Source organism: Sinocyclocheilus rhinocerous, unplaced genomic scaffold (genome assembly GCF_001515625.1).
Source record: "Sinocyclocheilus rhinocerous isolate Xijiao unplaced genomic scaffold, SAMN03320098_v1.1 scaffold119, whole genome shotgun sequence".
NCBI lineage: Eukaryota > Metazoa > Chordata > Actinopteri > Cypriniformes > Cyprinidae > Sinocyclocheilus > Sinocyclocheilus rhinocerous.
Genome location: NW_015654491.1, coordinates 970207 through 991794, shown reverse-complemented (window position 1 = coordinate 991794; position 21588 = coordinate 970207). Strand labels below are relative to the sequence as shown.

At 40.1% G+C, this 21588-nt stretch overlaps 1 protein-coding gene across 1 annotated transcript in view; it reads left to right on the top strand.

The window, feature by feature from the left end:
• LOC107717054 (ankyrin-3-like) overlaps positions 1-19709 on the top strand; it is a 102134-nt gene extending 82425 nt beyond the window's left edge. Inside the window, exons 38-48 of the mRNA XM_016523696.1 lie at positions 2198-9409; positions 10102-10176; positions 10803-10934; positions 11067-11210; positions 13961-14993; positions 15778-15958; positions 16238-16318; positions 16779-16862; positions 17134-17289; positions 18434-18520; positions 19172-19709. Of these exons, the coding sequence (XP_016379182.1) occupies positions 2198-9409; positions 10102-10176; positions 10803-10934; positions 11067-11210; positions 13961-14993; positions 15778-15958; positions 16238-16318; positions 16779-16862; positions 17134-17289; positions 18434-18496 (9161 nt within the window). The 3' untranslated portion in view covers positions 18497-18520; positions 19172-19709. The remainder of the gene's footprint in view (positions 1-2197; positions 9410-10101; positions 10177-10802; positions 10935-11066; positions 11211-13960; positions 14994-15777; positions 15959-16237; positions 16319-16778; positions 16863-17133; positions 17290-18433; positions 18521-19171) is intronic.
• Positions 19710-21588: the final 1879 nt, after the last annotated feature.

The following is a 21588-nucleotide window of genomic DNA, read 5'->3' as shown; positions in this document are numbered from 1 at the left end:
TGGTCAATGGCGCAGTCTATTTCAGTTGCCTCAAAATAGCAATGCGCCTGAACACACCTAGTTTTCAGACCAGCACGTCCATGGGCGCACAAATGGGCGCAAATGCATTTGCTATTTAAACAACGAGGTGCAGAACGGGAAAATGAGAACTGCGTCGGGCTGAAACTAGCAAAAACACTTGTGCCGTGCCGCATTGCGCCGGGTGTATGATAGGGCCCATAATGTTAGTGTGATTTTACATTTAAAAAAACATAATTTAGAAGTAACAGGCTATGTCTATTCTGTTTTTGAGCCTCTCTGCAGAACAGTCTGTTTTTGTAGACGGGTGCGCATTCAAGACTCGCAAGTTTTGCTTATTAAAATAACAGATGGACGCTGCTGTGACATACTCTGAAAACAACATGGGTCATTTGGGTTAAAATCGCAAGTTATGCTTATTAAAATAACAGATGGACGCTGCTGTGACATACTCTGAAAACAACATGGGTCATTTGGGTTAAAAACGTATAAATACTCAGTATATATCAAACGGTCTTGGAACAGACAATGTAATAGTGGTAAAAACATACTTTACTCACGTTTATGTGTTGTGACATTACTGTTGGATCCACTCTAGTCAGACTCAGCATTGCATCATCATTTACTTTTAGTCTCTCTGAAAAGCCTGCATCATACTGTCTTCTTTACAAATGAACATGTAGCAAAGTACAGCAAACAAACAAATAGTGTTTAACTGACGAGATCTGGAGCTCTTTGCTAATTTTATCCCATGTTTACACCGGACATGCAACGCGACTATAGACAACAGAACCCCTTATAATCTGTGATTCTGTCTACACTTGATGTGGCACGGATTGACGCAACAAATCCCCGACAGTACACTGATGACATACAAGCATTCACGCCACTTCTGACCTGAAAGAGAAATTGATTCGCGACATGACGCAACGGTCAATCACAACGCACTGGATAGCTGGCTAATCAGAGCACACCTCGCTTTTCAGACCGATTAGTTTTGTAAAAATCGACGCGTTTCAAAAAGGCGGGGCATAGAGGAGAAACAATAATGTACAGTATGTGGAAAATAATGTGTTTTTTTTACTTTAAACCGCATAAACACATTTCATTACACCAAATACACAAAATAATGTTCTTTTTAGCAGCATCATATGACCCCTTTAAACTAACAATAAACTTTTGAGTTTTGAAACTTACTGGATGTTTTTATAGTACATTGACCTGTTATATTTCAAAAGATCAAGGGAAATTTGATTTCTCAGTTCATGACCCCTTTAAAACTCTGTGCCTTGTTGTTGGTCTGATTTATCTGCTTGTTGCCATTTGAGGGTAAAGGAAAGTAGGTTTGTCACAATACCAAAATGTCAGTAGTCAATAACAGTATTAGTGAAATTTCGTTATTTCAAAACCACAGCTAAAACTAATAGGCTATTAAAAATGCTCCATTAATTAAAAAGTTAATTATTAAGGTAAATATTAACAATAAATTAAAACAATGGCATATAGCATTCGAGTTCTCAATTAAACATTACATATATATTCTGTAAATAGTGATTGTAATTCAAAAATTAGCTGTACAATTTCTTATTTTTCTTGTAGGCCTAACTTTGTGTTTATGTTCAATTGTAGATCGTTTATTAAATGTATTAAAGTTGCCCAGCTGTGATCGGTGAGTGTTTTTTTCCATACAATTTTGTTTGTTTAATATTGATGATATAATAAATATTGGAAAGTCTGTTAGGCTGCATTTACACTGCAAGGCCTAATGCACAGATCTGTTTTGACTGAAATTTTATTGACGCAATATAAATTAACACTGTACTCAGTACTACCAATACTGTAGGATTTCATACCTAAACACCAGTACTTATGACATCCCTAAGCAGAAATTATTTTTAATCATTTTATATCTGATAATAGTTTCAGAACATTTTGAGCTTCTTGGTTTATTTAAGTGGCAGATATTTTTCCATAATTTTGCATCTCCACCCATGTGCCACAGACATGTGTTATTTTTTTTTATTTTTTTTCACTTTTCATTGTCAAAAGCCTCCACAGTTTCAGTATTTCAACTGCTGCTTGTTTTTGGATTTATCCCCTGACTAAATCTTTCTTGTTTCTCTTTTCTCTCTTATTTAACTATTTCCGTTTACTTTGTTTATTAATTTAATTATGCTAGAAACAGCTGAAAAAGGCCATAACACCACTCCAAAAACCACGCCGCAGCCTTCTGGCTACGCTTACAAGCCTGTCTTTACGACGCGCTCCTACCAGGCCTGGGCGACAAGCTCTCCCGTCAACGTCCCTAGCCAGACCAAGTCTGGATTTGGCTCCCTCTCCAGCTCCTCATCCAACACCCCCTCAGCCTCCCCACTGAGGTCGGTGTGGTCTGTGAACTCTGCCTCTCCTATCAAATCTATTATTGGAGGTTCACCAGCACCTTCCATCAAATCTGCCAGTGATGTTGCATCACCGATTCGATCCTACAGAACAATCTCCTCACCAATAAAAACTGTAGTTCAAGGTGCCCAGTATCCAGTCCAAGCTTCCCCCACCCTTCTGTCCTCTCCAGTCAAAAGTGCTCCTGATCCAGTTTCACTTAAAGGCCTCACAGGGCTCTCAGCCAGGACATCTCCTGTACCATCTGGCGGAACCTTGCTGGAAAGATCCTCCATTGCTATTACTCCTCCAGCCTCACCTAAGTCTTCTCTAAACATGTACAGCTCAAGTTTGCCATATAAGTCTGTCGTAACCTCAAACCCTCCAGCAACCTGCTCCCCCATTAAAACTGTCCCGGGATTTTCCTCTATCAGAACCAGCACTGATGCCTCTGCCAGAGGATATCTGTCATCCCTCTCCTCACCATTGAAATCCGGCTCGGCCACTACAGCAGCTGCGCTGATCAATGGGACAGTTTCCCCAACCAAATATCGCTCCTCCTCCCCAACAACCCATCTTACCAGCACCCTGCAGGAAAGAATTCAAGCCACAACAAATGCAGCAACAACAAGTGTGAACGCTGCCTTTGATGAAGTGGAAAAAACTTTTAATTCCTGCTCTGCTGGCTATGGCACACTAAAGTCAGTGTCCTCCACTCCCTCATCCTCTTACCAGTCTATCCGTTCCTCTGCATCCAACTCACTGTATGCCTCCCTCAGATCCCCTCCGAATTCTACCACAACTGTAACTTCCAGCACTATTACAGTCCCTGTCTATTCAGTTATAAATGTCTTACCAGAACACCAATTTAAAAAGCTCCCTGAAGTCTCCATGTCAACAGCTGCTCTCCTGTCCCCCAGAAGGGCCATGCCCCAAGAGGTTAATGCCCAGACTCAGTCCTCTTTTGCCAGAACTCTATCTCCTGTCAAGACTCCCATGCACATGTCCCCAGGAACAATAAAATCTGCTACCTCTTCATCCCCTCTGTCCAATAGCCAGGAGATTCTAAAAGATGTGGCTGAAATGAAGGAGGACCTAATCAGAATGTCTGCAATTTTGCAAACTGATACAAATTCAAGCTCCAAAGGTTATCATTCTGAGTCTAAGGAACATAAAGGGGAAGATGAGGAGCCTTTCAAGATAGTAGAGAAAGTCAAACAGGACCTGGTCAAAGTCAGTGAAATTCTTAGCAAGGACGTTTTGAGAGCGAGTAAGGCAAATATTAAAAACAGCAAAACAGAAGATGTCCTAGAGGATGACATAGATGATAATCCACAAAATGAATGGAGATGCCCCCCTCGATATGAAACATTAACCCCTCAAGTCAAAACAAAAACAGTATCTGACAGAGATTTTAACCTTGCTAAAGTTGTTGATTACCTAACCAATGACATTGGCACTAGTTCTATTTCTAAAATAGCAGAGGCTAAACAAAGAACTGAGGAAGCAAGGAAAGAAGGAGATGAGAAACAAAAACGGATCCTGAAACCTGCAATGGCATTACAGGAACACAAGCTCAAAATGCCTCCAAACAACATGCGCCCTTCACCTTCAGAAAAAGAACTTTCAAAGCTAGCCGATGCATTGTTTGGCCCTGAAATAACACTAGACTCTCCTGATGATGTCTCCCATGACCAAGACAAGAGTCCACTTTCAGACAGTGGGTTTGAAACTCGCAGTGAGAGAACTCCCTCTGCCCCCCAAAGTGCAGAAGGAATGGGGCCCAAAGGACTCTTTCAGGATATTCCTCCTGTCATCACTGAAACACGCACTGAGGTTGTACATGTCATAAGGAGTTATGAGCCTCCAGAGGATCCTAAGGAGCCAGCTTTGGAAGATGCTAGAATGACAAAGCCTCCACTGCGATGTTCAGACACTGAGCCTCGATCACCTGGTGGGTCGATCAAAGAAAGAGTTAAAGCTTACCAAGCCAGAGTCAATGCAGAGGATGATGTGATGGGCAAAGGTATGCGGGTCAAAGAGGAAACTCACATAACAACAACTACAAGAATGGTGTACCACAAACCCCCCATTAAAGAGGCTGCATCTAAGAGGATGGAGGAGACCATGTCTGTACGAGACATAATGAAGGCCTTCCAATCTGGGAAGGATCCATCTAGGGAGTTAACAGGCCTGTTTGAGCACAAAAGCAGCAGTGAAGGGGCAGATCCATCTGTCAGGCCTCTTGACCCAATGCCCAAAGTCGAACGTATCATTGAGGTTCACATCGAGAAAGGCAACAAAGCTGAACCAACTGAAGTAATTATCAGAGAAACAAAAAATCACCCTGAGAAGGAAATGTACATATATCAGGGTAAAAGTGGCATGAAAGAACTGCAAAATAGGATGGGCAGTGAGCAACATGACATAGAACCTGAAGAATCTCTTCCTTGTTATCTGGACTCCAGAATACACAAACCTGTCTCTGTGGAGGATGATAAGACCTTGAAATTGCTTAGTCAGCAGTCAGTGGAGTACCACGATGATGAATCATCTGAAACGAGGGGAGAATCATACAAATTTGCAGAGAAAATTCTCCTGTCAGAAAAATTTGACTCTTCCCATTCAGACTCAGATGAATCTGTGATTGACAGGTCTCGATATTATGGTGAGGGAACACAAGGTGGCTCAATTAGAGAATTCATGCTAAAGCCTGATAGGTCAGGTAGATCATCAGAAGATGACAATTATGACAAACTCACTTTGCTGCAGTATGCTTCTGATCCTGATAGTCCAAAAAAGTCTGTTTGGATGAGAGTTTCTGAGGATGGGCAGAGTAAAAGCAGAGAGAATCACAAATATGAGGACAGAGTAGACAGAACTGTAAAAGAGGCAGAGGAAAAACTTAGTGAAGTCTCACAATTCTTTCGTGATAAAACTGAAAAACTGAATGACGAGCTTCAGTCCCCTGAAAAGAAGCATCGTAGACAAGATGCGAGGGAGACTCGTTCTGGGCCCAACTCAACATGTAGTAGCCCAGAGAGGTCAGTGTACAGGAATGGAGGTACTGGAGAGGACTGGAGTAGAGACAGGTTTAGGGATAAGTATGATTCCCATGACAGAAAATGTGCCAGTCTACCAAGCAGTCCTGAAAGACGAGTCTTGCTTCGATACAATGATGACCCGAAAAAGGGAGACAGCTCATCCGCAAGCAGTGCAAGTGATTCGTCTAAATATTTCCAGCCCTCAACATCTAAGGTTAGCTCGGTAAGAATGAAATTTGAATCAGAGGCCCAGAAACAAGATAAAGGTCCGCAATGGGGACAAACTTCAGGATCTCCAGTGAGGAAGCTGCAGGAAAGTAAGCTGCCTGTTTATCAAGTTTTTGCAGGGGGGAATATCCCAAGGTCAATAGAGTCTTCAGAAAGTGAGAGAAGCCCCAAAAAAGATAGTGAGGGTGGGCACAGTTACAATGTACGAAAGGCTCAAGCATTTGCCCAAAATCAGCAGAGTGACAGACAAAGAAATAGGTCAGATAACTCTTCACCAAAACATAACCAAAATGTTTACAGTAAGGAGCAAATTGCCAATGAAGATAGGAAAATATACAAAACTTGGGAAAACCATGGCAATGGGCAACTGAAAGGACAAAAGACAAAGCTCACTCATGCTCTAGTGCATGATAGGCAAAAGGATGACTCACAGAATGAGCAGCACTCATTGAGAGATGGAAACACCACGACAGAAGAAACAACTAAAAAGATAATTTACACAGAGCTTGTAATTCGAGAAGACCCTAGTAATGCTGAAAAGTGCAATGGTGCTCTAAAAAAAAACTCGGAATCACAAATTCCTGTTAGGGTTTCATCTAATTTTATAGACCATCATCAAAGTAGTACTTTAAAGTTAGATTCCTCCATTAAATCTGAAAGGACAGGGTCTCACATAGCCAGAAATACACAGTACCCTAATTCTGGGGCTAGCAAATCACCTAGTGATGTGTCATCTGTAGTGAACTCAGATTCTAGCAGGCAGATTGCTAATATAGTCTGTAATGGTGTGGATGATAACCAAGTTGAGTATATTGAAAAAGTGACCCCAGGTGTCACTGCGGACATTAAACCTCTTCCTGTGTATGTCAGCATTCAAGTAGGTAAACAGTATGAGAAAGAAACTGCCACTGGCCAGTTAAGCACTTACAAAAAAGTTGTAAGCCATGAGAGCAGGACAGTACATGAAACACGTGGAGCGTTTTATTCTGTCAAACAGAAACAGCCGCAATCTCCACAGGGAAGCCCTGAAGATGACACTTTAGAGCAGGTTACATTTATGGACAGTTCAGGGAAGAGTCCAGTAACTCCTGAAATGCCTACCTTTGAGGAGGTCAGCTACGACCTGAACTCCAGAGCTCCTGAGCCTGTCATCAGTTCCATGGCTGGCATGCCTAGCCCAACCCCAGAGGAGTCAGAGGAAGAGGAGCAGCCTAAGACATTCATTTTCAAGGAAGTATCAGCAGAAAAAGCCAAATCTGCCACTCAATCATCAGAACCTTCAAAAAGAAAGCAAGACTCAAATGGAAAAAGGTCAAAAGACAAACGCATAGCTTACATCGAGTTCCCACCACCACCACCTTTAGAAACTGAGCATGCTGACCCTGAAAAGAAGGGGTCATGTCCTTCCTCAGAAGCAGAAACCGAGATGATGGAGGTGAACCTTCAAGAGGAACATGACAGACATCTCTTTGCAGAGCTAGTAATCAGAGTCCAGCCTCCTTCCCCTCTTCCACCTGGAGCTGACAATAGTGACTCTAGTGATGATGAATCTGTTTTTCAGCCTGCCCCCCTTAAGAAGTACACATTCAAAATGGCTGAGGAGTGTGAGAAACATGTTAAGCCTACGAAACCAGAGAGAAACAGCTCACACCAAAAGGAGTCGGGTATCAATGGCATTGTCAAAGGAGAAGAGGTAGAATGTGAACAGAATGGAAATGATCAATCTATCACTGATTGCTCATTAGCAACAACTGCTGAATTTTCCCATGATACTGATGCCACTGAGATAGATTCTCTTGATGGGTATGACCTACAAGATGAGGACGATGGACTGAGTGACCCTAAAACATCCAGCCTGTCGAATGAGGGAAAAGCAGGAGATCGGTGTTTCAGCCAGAGCAAACTTGAAGTAATTGAAGAGGAGAGCACGCCAAATGAGGAAATAGGGGAAAAGGCAAAAACAAAAAGGCCATCTGGGAAAAAATCAGACAATGGGAAAGAGGATAAAATCTATTCTTTGGAGGGAAGACACCCAGATAGACAAGGTTTTACAGACGATTATTTTAAGTCCCAACTAGAGGAGGGCATAAACACTACCTTTAAAACTGTGGCTACTAAAGGCTTGGATTTCGATCCATGGTCTGGTAAAGTTGGAGAGGAGGGAGCTTTTGATGCTAAAAACAAAGATGAAGATCCGAAGCCCTGTGCTTTGTCAGTGGAAGACAAATCACAAGCAACTACGCCGGATACCACTCCAGCAAGAACCCCAACAGATGAGAGCACCCCAACTAGTGAGCCCAACCCTTTCCCCTTCCATGAGGGCAAGATGTTTGAGATGACCCGCAGTGGTGCTATTGACATGAGCAAGAGGGACTTTGTTGAAGAGAGACTTCAGTTTTTCCAGATTGGTGAGCATACATCAGATGGGCAGTCAGGGGACAAGGGGAAAGGGGGCAGGAATGCGGGGGTAGTCGCCTCTCACTCAAAGGCAGGGGAAAGAGCTGTAGAGGGGAAGGTAGAGGCAACCACAGATTTAACGCCATCCAGAGGCAGCACAGTGCAAGGCAGTGCTGACTGCCTGGACGCACCTCCATTCGCTGACACCACCTCATGCACTGTCACAGCCTCCAAGGTCGACCCCAAATTACGCACCCCCATTAAGATGGGCATCGCAGCTTCCATTACTATAAAGAAAGACCCTGGTTCAGCTGAACTGACTGATGCTAAAACTGAGTCCTCAGACAGTCAGATGCCGGAATACATTAGCTTGGAGTCAAGGCAATTAGCTGAAAGTCACTTTGATAGCAGAAGCACTAACTCTTCCCAGACTGGCAGAAAAGATTACCCATCAGAAAACTACAATAACAACAATAATTTAGAGTCCTCTAATGTGCAGGCCAACTACATCCAGTGTGGTAGTGTAGTGTTCAATTTGCAGTCATCTTCTGAACCCACCTTACAGAAAGCTAGTAGAATAGAAGCTCAGTTTTGTAGGGAGTCTTTAGAGAGAGTGGACAAAGCCATTACTGAGAGTCCTCAGACTAAAGTAGTCTCAGAAAACAGGCAGACCAAGTCTAGGCTCCCAGTCAAGGCAGCAGGGTTCAGTTTTAACACACTCAGTTCAGGGAAGCAGAAGCCTCAACAAGTTGTGAGGCCAGAGGCAAGGAAAGTGGATCCTGCATCCATAACGCCTGAGCCCAAGTCTAGAATACCTGTCAAGGACATCAAAAGAAATGGTGCCGTTAACTCAGCTGTCACAGCTCAGGTAGTTCCAAGGTCAAGTAAGCTCACAGAGTCAGAGAGATCAGTCAGACCAGTAGTTCCCTTTAGGCTGCCTTTCAAAGACAGGTCATCTGGTGCTTCCAATGGTTCAGTTAGCAAGGCAGGTAGGGGCAACTTTAGCGAGGTGTGTAGGCAGTCAATTGAGTTCTTAAAAAATGTTAGCGGAGAAGCAATAAAGGTGGCCGAACGACTTTCAGACGAGGAGAAACAGACACAGGGAGAGCAGTTGCAATCGGAGGAGGACAGCAGCACATCACGAAGCATCTCACTATCGGACCCCTCTCAGTCCCAGCCCTCCCTCTCCTCTGGCTCCTCCCGAGGGGTCACACCCTCAAGGACAAAGGTCACAAGGGCGGCGGGCAGTGAGAGGAGGAGGAGTAAGCGGACTGGAGGAGGGAAGGAGGGCAGTAAGAACGATGGGGCTCGCAGGTCGCCCCCCGTCGCGGAGATCAAGCCTAGTTTGTAAAACTTTATTGAAAACTTTACTTGATCTTTAGTTGCATGAGCCGTTGTGACTGACTGGATTGCCTGTGGCGTGAACAATAGCTGTCATTCTTGTCATTCTTTCATCACTGTGCTGTGTGACTGTACCGTACTGTATCTGTCCCTGTCAGATCTCCCCTTCTCTCTCCCCTACCTTCCACAGATAATTTATCATAATAATGACGGGTGGGGCACTGAACAGTCTATCTGTGCTGAGTTGGTTAAAGGAGCATTGTTGAGGAATTTATACCTGCTTCAGTGTTTGTGAACTTTGTTAGAAAAAAATTACAGTACTATGTTGTCTGCATGCCTCAAGTCTCTTTTTTGTTAATGTTTTGTTTTAATTTTTTTAAACTGTTGTATAAACTCATAGTTATTGCCTGCAAAGATTCTGTGAAAAATTTGTTTCACATGCACAATCAGAGCACCAAATGTGTAGCTGAAATGTTCTAGTTCACTGTCTGTTTGTTCTTCCTTTTCTAGCCAAACATAGTACTATTCTAAAAACGTCCTTTCGTTTTTCCTCTCCTGTTAATAGGTTCTGTTGGAGAAAGATCTTGTTAATTTTTCCTTGTTTTGGCCAGAAAAGAAGGAAGTCATCTGGATTTTTCTTTTGAAATGAATAAGTAACATGTTTGTAATGTTTTTGTTCTGTATGTCATGACAGGTCCACAGAGTCCCTGTGAGAGAACAGACCTTCGTATGGCCATTGTTGCTGATCATCTGGGACTGAGCTGGACAGGTAAAACTCACTTTGCCCCATATGTCTGAAATATTAGAGGTTACATTTCACTTGCCAGGCACTAATTATTTACTACCAACCTTCTGAAAGCTAACTTATTTAAATAGGGAGTCAAATAATCAATGGGAAACAATCCTCAGAACAGCATTGCTGTGGTGCCCTCTTGTGTCTTGGTATTGCAGTGCAGAACTGGATTGATTTTATTTTTATTCAGAATTTTAATTGAAATTCAATTCAATTCATAATTCTTCACATCTGACAACACACTATGAAACACACACTGTATTTCCCTAAATATCTGATTCTGATTAGATTTTCAAATGTTTACTTAGTTTAGAAACAGGAATTCTTAAAGGGGTCATATGACGTTGCTAAAAAAGAACATTATTTTACTTTAGGGATCTTATCTATTCACGAACAGCTTGTAACACTCCAAAGAGAAAGGAAAACTTGAAATCGCATCATATGACCCCTTTAAACTCAGAAAGCAGAAAATGATCGAAAGCTTAAAAATGTTGTAGCAGGTTTAATTTTAATTGTCTTTACATCTGTCTTCTCTTATATTTACTTGCTGTCTGTGTAGAGATGATGCTAGCTATAATGTTATGCATTTTACTGTTTTATAGAGCTGGCTCGAGAGATGAATTTTTCTGTGGATGAGATAAACCACATCCGCACAGAGAACCCAAACTCTCTCACAGCCCAGAGCTTTATGCTTCTTAAGAAGTGGGTCAGTCGTGATGGGAAAAACGCCACAAGTGAGAATCATTTTCTAACCATCTCTCCTTTTTGTATTAATTTCTTTCTTTTGCTGTCTTACATACACAGAGAAGTTATAATATCTACCTAAAGCAAATAAATGTAAGTTACTTTTATTTACATTTTCTTAGCGGATGCACTGACGGCTGTCCTGACTAAAGTGAACCGGATGGATATTGTGACTCTGCTGGAAGGGCCCATATTTGACTATGGTAACATTTCAGGCACCAGAAGTTTTGCAGATGATAGCGCTGTGTGCCAGGAAAAGGCGGATGGTAAAGTTTAGCCCCATCTAGATGACCTCACCCCCTCCTCCCCAACTCATTCCTTTTTTATTGTCACCTTTGTTTTTTCCTCTTCAACCTCCCTGTGCAGTTTGCCAAAGTGTTAATCACAGATGGGCCACCAATAGTTTGAACATGATTTGAACAATTGAGCAACATTGAACAATATTTTGAACTTGAAGCCACAATGAGACTTTGCCTTTTATAAAAGATTAGGTCACAAGCATTCTTTTAAGGCCCCAATCACACACAGTGTGTTTTAATGACTCACTACTCTCTTATTTTAAAGACTTTCTGTATTCAGAGACTCTTCATTTCTGTTACCCCTTTTCCTTCCTCCCAACACCATATGCATGGGCCTGGTTTGAACATGCATGTATATGGTCATGTGACGTGAAGCAATCACAGCATGATGCTTTGCCTCAACAAGTGTAGGAAGGACTGCTCAAAACAGTATTTTCCTGTTACACATGTACACACTTTTATTTTGGTTTTAATGAAGGCCCTACAGTATATTGCCAATGGAACATGAAACAAGCACTGTTCTCAGCCATGAAATTGATTCTGTTATTGAAAGGTCAGGAAAGAGTTATTTCTAAGTAAAATGCATGCTATTATCAGCTGTAGCTGTTTTTATATTAGTTGGTAGGAGTGTTACCAGCTGTTTTTGTACATAGTGGACCAAAGCGCATGGCCTCAGTTAAAAGACTCAGCTGTCCTCTGCCTCTAAAGCTGTCGATCTGCTTCCTCCTCCATCTGTCCTTCTCTCCTCTCCTCCCCTGCACTGGAGCAAGGGCTAAAAAGAGAGAGGGGGAAAAAGAAGAGAAAGAAGGAGATCATCCTTCTCTCCGTAGTCTCCTCCTCCTGACAGTCTCCTGTGCCTCCCTCTGTCAGATACAAAATGACTTGTCCTCTCCTCTCCTCCAGTACAATCTCTCATTTCCCCCTCCCAGACCCCAGTCATTCTTCTCATTAACACTGTCATTGTCATGTCTTTCTAACTTACAAGTTCTATTTTGTGTTTTTTTTTTAACTCTGCCTCCCCACACTCCCAATGCTCCACCACAACACCTCATACAACTGTATCCTGATGTGGCCCAAGACTTATCATCCAGTCCACTTTTGCCATCTGCTCCTCTTAAATCTTCCTTCTCTTTCTCCTCTCTCTCCCCTTCTCCTGCTCTCAGCCTGTCATCTCCCATTTCTGCACGTAGAATTTGTCTCTCTCCCTCACCCTGCCCTTCTTCTATCTCTTCTTTCTCTCCCTGTGCATCACGTTGCCCGAGTCTTGCTTCCTTCTCCCCGCCACCCACGCTGTTACCCCCTTTTGCATGCTGTCATCGCCCCTGCGTGCCCCCAGGACCACCCCTCACCACTCCATCCGTCTCAACTCTTTTTCTATTGAGCTCTTCATCTGAACAGACATCATTATCCTCATTTTTATTCAGCCAGATTTTGAGTCTCCCCAAGCTGAGACTATCTCCCCATCTCGAATATGACTGTAAAATTAAGACTGTGCTTCTTATTTGCACTTATGCAACATTTGTAATGGTGTCTAACCAACTAAAGTAGCACCCACCTTTGGTAATACTTTAGATTAGGGAACACTATTCACTATTAACTAGTTGCTTATTAGCATGCATATTACTAGCATTTTGGCTGTTTATTAGTATGTATAAAGCACATATCAATGGCTTATTCTGCATGACCATATTCTAGATCCCTTAACCTTTCCCCATACCTAAACATATCTACTACAGCAACTACCATACTTACTATCAATAAGCAGTAATTAGGAGTTTATTGAGGGAAAACTCTTAGTTAAAAGGGAATGTTTTCCCTAATCTAGTGTTACACCACTTTATTATAATAAGCTCAAACGTTAACTCTAATGCTGTACATTTGTTTTTTAAAGTTAGACATAAACACACACAGCTCTTTTACTATGGGGAGATCACACATAGACATACACTACTGTTCAAAGGTTTTGTTTTTAATATATTTTTGAAAGAAGTCTCTTATGCTCACCAAGGCTGTGCCAAGGCTTTATTTGATCATAAATACAGTAAAGCTGTAATATCAGTGTCACATGATCATTCAGAAATCATTCTAATATGCTGGTGATCAAGAAACATTTTTGTGGAAACCATGGTTCTTTGATGAATAGAAAGGTCAAAATAGAAATCCTTTGTATTATTATAAATGTCTTTACTGTCACTTTTGATCAATTTAATGAATCCTTGCTTAACAAAAGCATTAATTTCTTCAAAAAAATTGTACTGACTCCAAACTTTTAAACTGTAGTGTACATGCAATCATAACCTCTCTGTTTTTGGAGATCTGAATCTGTTCCATTGTCATTGTGTATTAACTGTGTGTTTGTTGGTCTGTATGTCTGCTGAAGCTCTGGGAAATGCGGTCAAATACTGTGCTTTTGCTCTTCAGGGTGGGCTTAGGTGATTCTCTGTCTATGTTTTAAAAAATAGTTCACCCAAAAATGAAATTGGCATTGTTTATTCACCATCATGTTGTTTCAAATAAATAAATTAATAAATAGTACAAAGGTTTTTCCAAACATTAACAGAATACAAGTTTGAAACAACATGAGGGTGAGTAAATTTTCATGACAGAACTTTATTTTTGGGTAAACTGTTTCTTTAAGCATGTGTGTGCTTGTTTGTGTGTGATTGTAATTGTGTCCTGTCATGTCCATCCATCTGTATGTGTATCATCTCACCCAGGTTTCCACAACATCCTGGCTCAACTGCAGTCAACTTCCAACCCCACCCCCACCACACCCCCTCTCTGCCCCTCTATGTCTGATGACCTCAAACCCATCTTAGATCTGCCCCTTGACCCTCCACCTTATTGCCCCTCCTGGGGACTAGAGCGGTACAATGAGGACGAGTCTGTCAGAATTACCCCAGCCAGACCTTGTGACCTGCCCCTATCCAAACCTGAAAACCAGCATCACACACTCTCTAAAACAACTGCCGAAATACACACACACATACTTTCCCCTGATCCTGCACAATCTCAGTTCCCTCCCGACAACCCCAAACTCATAACACAACTCTCAGCTGTCACATGTGACCCTGACTCACACCTTACCCCTGAGCTTTCTCCCCTAGACCATGATGAACCTCCTCTAAACCCCTCAGTTTGCTTTGTACCACTCCAGTCTGTCCCCAAAATAGACCCACCCACGACCAGGATCGAACAGGACCACCTTTTACAGGGGAACCAGGGGTCTCAACAAAAGGAACAGAGAGAAGAAAATAAGAAAAAAGAGTCTTTTCACTCCCAACAGAAATCGTCCCCTACGGTGGAACAGACTGACCTAACACACAAGGGAAAAGAAGAGCTTAAGAGACCCTCATCATCATTACTACCATCAACATTAGAAGAACCAAACGTTAGCATGAGGGGACAGGAAAGAGTGATTCTGAAAGAGGTCAAAGGTCATGATGTGTCCCCTTTGCGACCCTGGGCAGAGGTCCTGAGGGAGTCTGGCTTAGGAGGAGAGGAGGAGGAGGAAGCCGAGAAAAGACAGGAGCAACTGGAGGTGTCTGGAGGCCATGTCGGAGAGAGGGAGAGGGAAGTGAATGAGGAGATGACTAAGGAGAAAGTGAGAGAGGTAGTGAGAGGTGTTAAACAAATTGAGTCTGAGTTATGCTCACTCTCCGCAGGCTGGCTCACTGAGACATCGAACACGGAGCCGCCCGCTTCAGGGCGGAGTCACGGGTCAGACTACATGGACCGACAGGACAACAGGTACTGTACATAGTTATAATTATTATGCTTACATTAACCCACATTTAATCATATCATAATAAGTCAAATTTGAAATGTGTTTTAAGTACTAGACATACTGTAAATTTCAACGCTTGTCTCTCTTTCCAGAAAGACAATGTATGATGTTTCAAATTTCTTTTGTATCACAAAACTAAATTATAATAAATTAACATCCTGTTAAAATGCGCTATCATTAAAAAATTTGGGGTCAGTAAGTTTTTTTTTTTTTAACAAAATTTGTACTTTTATTATGTAAGGATGCATTAAAATGATTCTTTTGAGCTTTCTATTTATCAAAGAATCCTGAAAATAAACGAATCATGGTTTCTATAACATTATTAAGCAGGACGACTGTTTTCAACATTAATAATAATAAGAAATGTTTCTGGAGCACCAAATTTGCATATTACAATGTTTTCCAAAGGATCCTGTGACACTGAAGACTGGAGTAATGACTGCTGAAAATTCAGTTTTAATCTATGATAAATTACATTTCACAATAATTAGATTTCACTTTTCAAAATATTACTATGTTTTACTGTATTTTTGACCAAGTAAATGTTGGTGAGCATAAGAGACTTCTTTCAACAACATTAAAAAATTTTACCGACCCCAACCTTTTGAATGATAGTTTATATAAAAGTAAAACATTACACAGGTTTGCCAGAATGCATGGTTTTGTTTTTAATGCATTCTTACCCAATATCATCTCAAGACATTTGTTCCTTACTAGCTGAATTGTTACATTTCAACCCCCTTGCAGTCAGGAGAACTCCAGTGACTCCATGACATCGTCATCCAAAGGGGATTCAGGAAAACCTCGACAAAATGGTCAGCACTCTGACACCATGCCCCGTAGCTCAGCGTCTCAGGAATCAGCCAATGGTGTGAAGGCAGGGGCAGGCAAGCAAGAAGGAGCTCTGATCGCTGAGCACAAAGTCCAGGTGAGATAATCGCTCAAATACCAGCATATAATAACTGACTTGATAATGCTGCTACTTCCAGTTTAAAACTCTCTTCTGCTCTCTTTGCCTCAGCTCATATCTATGTTATGAAATGACACTCTTAACTTTTTTACAGTGAGATGGTCATCAGAATCATTCACATCATAAAACAGTTTATTTATTCCAGATGAAAGAAAACACTGATGGTCATTTACACTAATTAAATGAGAGAACTGAAATCACACACATATTAAGATGTATTTTATATGCATCCATTAGCAGCGGTTATCAACAGAGACCGGCCTGGACGAAGAGCGCACTGTCACCACCAAAGTGTTTCGTAGACGTCTCATTCTCAAGGTATCTGCCTGCTAAACTGCAGGGCAGTCAGGTTAAGATCCGATTTTGGTCTGAGTCTGATTTCGGTGTAGCTGGTGGACTGAATCTGATTCATACAATCAGAAACACAGTGTGATCTTATTACATGTTTTTACGTCACTTGGTTCTTGCTGTGCAGTGTTTAATTTTTCCTTATGCTTACAGGTGCTTGGTTTGGGTTTACATCTTATTCTGCATTTTATCATCTTATTTGCTTGTGTGATAGATACGCAAGCACATAGTGGAGTGTTGTGTGATTTCTAAAGATGCTGATGCTGGGCATGAAGGCATGTTGGCTAATATTTAAAGTTCCAGCTTTGCTTGCAGGTTCACATGACTGCTCTGGGTGTGTGGAAATGTGCTTGTAGGTGTGGTGTGCAGCTTTTGTAGGTGTCTTGGATATGTGTGTCTGCATATTGAACGAAGCGCTGTCTTGCTTTAGGGAGAGGAGGCACGGAACATTCCTGGCGAGTCAGTTTCAGAGGAACAGTTTATTGATGAAGATGGAAACATCATCACCAGAAAAGTAACTCCATTGTTCCCTTTAATGGTTTCTTTTTCTCCTATTCTTTTATCCATTTCTGATTTTCAGACATATTTTACTTCCTTAGGTTGCTTGTAGTTTTTTTTAGCTTTGCCTGTTCAGAGCTGATTTAGAGAAAGATTGAATACAACACATTTTTCTTGCAGCTCACACCTCCATAACCTTAACCGATCCTCCCGTCTTTCCTGACATTGCTTTGATTTCCCATGACATGCATTCATGGTGACCTCTGACCTTCAATACCCATCTACAGGTCATTCGAAAGGTGATTTTCCGAGTGAACACTCCCACCCCTGAAAACCAGGGCTTGGGGAGTGGCATGGGGTCACAGGGAGACCCTACCACCCTGGGGAAGAGCCACGTCCCCCTGGTCCCTGATATTCAAACCCATCTCGCTACACATGCTGAGGTTTGCACAGTCTGTGTGGAGTGTTTCTCTTTCCATATATGTGTATTTGATTATGTATGGGAAAATGGATCAAATTTTGGGCCAATAAAATGCTCACTAGGATAAGAATGTCCCTCTCCCATGATTGTTTAGAAATATTGAAGTTAAATATTTGAAATACTGTTCAAATGTTTGGGCTCGATAAGGTTTTTTTTTTAATGTTTTTGAAAGAACTCTTTTATGCTAACCAAGCCTGGATTTATTTGATCAAAAATACAGTAAAAACAGTAGTATTATGAAATATTATCATCTTAAAGAACTGTTTTCTATTTTAATATAATTTAATTATGATGGCAAGGCTGAATTTTCAGCAGCATGTCACATGATCCTTCAGAAATTATTTTAATATGCTGATTTGGTGCTCAATAAATATTTCTTATTAATATCAATGTTGAAAACCGTTGTGCTGCTTAATATGGTTGTAGAAACTGTGGTGCTTTTTTTTTTTAGGATCTTTTGACAAATACAAAGTTCAAAAGAACAGCATTTATTTGAAATATAAATATTTGTAACATTATGACCTGGTTTCACAGACAGGGCTTAGATTAAGCCAGGATTATGTCATCTTGAGGCAAAACAATGGCACTGGTCTTAAATCTTGTCTGTGGAACCGGAGGTATATTTCCCACTTTTGACCAATTTAATGCTTCCTTGCTGAATAAAAGTATTAATTTCTTTAAAAAAAAAAATGTACTGACCCCAAACTTTTAAACTGTAGTATATGTAATCATAAAACAATAATGTTGTAGACAGTAGTACAATTTTGGATACCAGAAATCCTCATTATATCCGCACAGACTGGAGACCAGAACTACCCAGTGTTGTTGTTGTTGTTTTCTGTAAATCTGTGTGTGAGTTTATTAAAGTTCTTGAATAATTTATAAATTAAAAAATGTTTAAGACATTTTGTATCACACCGATATCTTTTCCTCTAACCTTCAACTTGTCTTCTCTTTTTTCCTCCCCTTTTATCCTTTTTTGTCTTCCTTCCAGCTTTATACACTATGCCTCCCCTACAGCAACAAATAACATGAACTCAACTGAACTAATTGAACCGTTTAATATTAACTTCCTGTAAATTGTTCTCTCTCTTTATGTGTAACAGGGAGAAGTTTCCAAGCTGAGGAAGAAGGAAGAAAAGCGTTCAGAGAGAAAACATCATTCATAAATGTGGCTTCATGACTATAGGCAGGTACAGCACTTCAGATATCTCTCTGTTTATTATTGTCATTATTTATAATATTATAATTATTTTCTGTGCATCATTCAAAGGTTTGGGTCAGTTAATACTTTTTTTCAGCAAGGATGTGTTAAATTGAGACAGTAAAGACATTTTATAATGCTACAAATTATTTTATTTTATTATTTAAAATAAATGCTATTCTTTTGAACTTTCCGTTTCATCAAAGAATCCTGAAAAAAGTTTAATGGTTTCCACAAAAATATTGAGCAGCTGTTTTCAGTATTTATAGTAATAAGAAATGCGTTAGCACTAAATCACCATATAAGAATTATTTCTGAAGGATCATGTGACACTGAAGACTGGAGTAATGAATGCTGAAAAATTAAGCTATGCGTCACAGGAATAAATTACATTTTAAAATGTATTAAAATAGAAAACAGGTATTTTACATTGTAACAATATTTCACAATATTACTGTTTTTAATGAAGTTTTAATCAAATAATGCAGCCTTGGTGAACATAAAGGACCCAAACTTTTGAATGGTAATGTATGGCAAATCATTGTTCGTCATATAACTTTTAACATTACAATTAGACAATTTCACAATACATTTTAATACATTTTTAACAGTTACTTTCTTATATTGTCTGTTTTTGCAGGTATATTTTTGATCTGTTTCCAGAGCGGCGGGGTCACAAGAGCTGAAAAGAGACATTTGGCCTGAAAAAACATCTACAGCTTCCACTCTGAAACGCATGGTCTTCAAAGAGACAATACTTTGACCTATTCCCTTGCGCATGAGCATGCATCACACTGCTGACACACTTCCTGTTCCAAGGGGGTCTTGATGAATTCTACTTCCTGAGATGGGTCCCGGTGAATTCTACTTCTTCTCTGTGTTGGGTCCTATGTAATTCTACTTACTCTTTCTGGGGGACCTACGAGATTACACTTCATTCTTCTTGATGGTTAATACCTGCGCTGACCTGGACCATCAGGAAATCAGAAACTGTTTTGTGTGCCATGAATATCAGATGACTAAATGAGAGGGGTATATTCAAAAGACCCCTTAAACTCCAAACCGTATACTCAAACAAATTTCCCTTTGACCAAAGATGGCACAAAAGCTCTTTTTCGTGTTTTAGGGGGAAAAAACAATAGATGCTGTTGAACCACACCTTACATTCGCCTTACACGTTACTGTGGACCCATGACGTCAGGAGGAGGATCCCTGTGTTTTATTTATTTATTTTTTTTTAATTTATAAAACAAAAATAAAGTATGTGGTGGACTTTTCTGTACATAAATCACAATATGTAAAAAATAAAATAACATTTAGTAGTTAGGTTTTGCGAGAGCACCGCAAACATACACTTTACAAGTGCTTTCGACATTTTAAAGACAGTGAAACTTCACATGCTCTTGTATAATTAATTATTATAGCAGGTATGTTTGTATATGAGAAAAGTTGGTTCGGTTTTCAGGGGACATTTCCTTAAAATCCTCTGCGAATTTCAACGATTCCCAAAATGGGAATTTATCGAATTCTGTGAAGAAGTCATACAGAGGACTAATATTTTGATGCATGCAGTTCACCTTATTTTAAGAACCCTTTTTTCTAAGTTTGCAAAACACTGTATTTAAAAAGACAAATGATAAAAGACTTTTTCTTGTGTACACATACAACTCTAACATGTCTCAACTTTTATATTCCGAAATGTCACCCTACAAGTGTACTTCGTGTAGAAACGGTTACGTGTGAAAAGCTCTAACCAGACTGCTTCCTTAGGAGTTCAGTGTAGTATCTGTTATCCTTCATATGGAAGACAGCGTCTGCTGATGTTAGCCTGAGCGCTGCAAGTAAGAGGTGTTCAGAATGTATTGCTAGTAATCAGCATTTCTGTTCAACTATCACTGTATCATGTGTATTGGCTGTACAATGTAGAGGTCTCTCTTTGTCTTAAGGCTCTTTGTAGTCATTATAGGAATGTCTTTATAGGTTTTCAAATGTTGGCATTTTGTTTCAGGTTAAGTAAATAACATTCTCATCTGGAATCACACTTACTTGTATGGGATGTCTTTAGACTTTTATTACTTGTAGATTTAATAGCTTATGTATTACAAATGACACACACTGGATGGTCATTATAATTTTAAGTATTACAAGAAATCGTTTTCAATATTGAAATTGTGTGATATATTTTAAGACCAGCGAGTTAATGTGTTGCAGTGTTCTGCATCGATTTTGATAATATAGATTTTTTTCTTTAGCAACTACTTTTTGTTTGTTCATTTGTTTCGTTTTCCTCTAATAGAGTCTTTTTAGCTTGTGGTGTGTATGGTGTGAAAAATCCTTTAGTGTGCTGAATTTTGCTATGGCAATGGGATCTGAAAGACCTAGGAAACTAGGTTGTGATGGTGTGTGGTTCTGCTTCCCTGTTACATGTCAATCAAACTGTGGGAGGGGCCTGACATGGTCCAATTGGTTGATTTTGTTTAATATAATATGTTTTCACCTGAGCAACATTTTTGATGTACAATTCTTACAATGAGTGAAGCCATTTAAATGTAACTATAATAGCACTTTGGTTATTTGAGGTCTTCTCTTTTAGAAACTAGCAGCTATGATGCCACCATAATGTTTCAAATGTCTTACAAAAATCTGATTTAAAAATAAAATAAACGCATTGATTTTACAAACCTATTACATTTCTTTTTTATCTACAGTTTCTTTTTTCCCCCAGTTTGTGCATTAAATCATAGTTCAATGTATTATTCATGTAATATGTATCTAGAGTATATGCTTAATGAGGCATCATGATATAATTATTTATTATTAAATTTGAATATGGCTGCAGAGATCTTTATGTATAATAACTCCATTCATAGCTGGATTCCTATCTATAGTTTTGGCTATTTATGATTTATTTTATGATGATTTAATTTTCTCTTTTAACGGGCTACATACATGCTTCCTTTGAATGAAGTAGGTTTCTCACTGTTCTTGTAAATTTGGTTTTGCATTTCTCTTGTAGTGCCTCAAATAGATGCTAACTTCTCTATAAACATTGCTTAT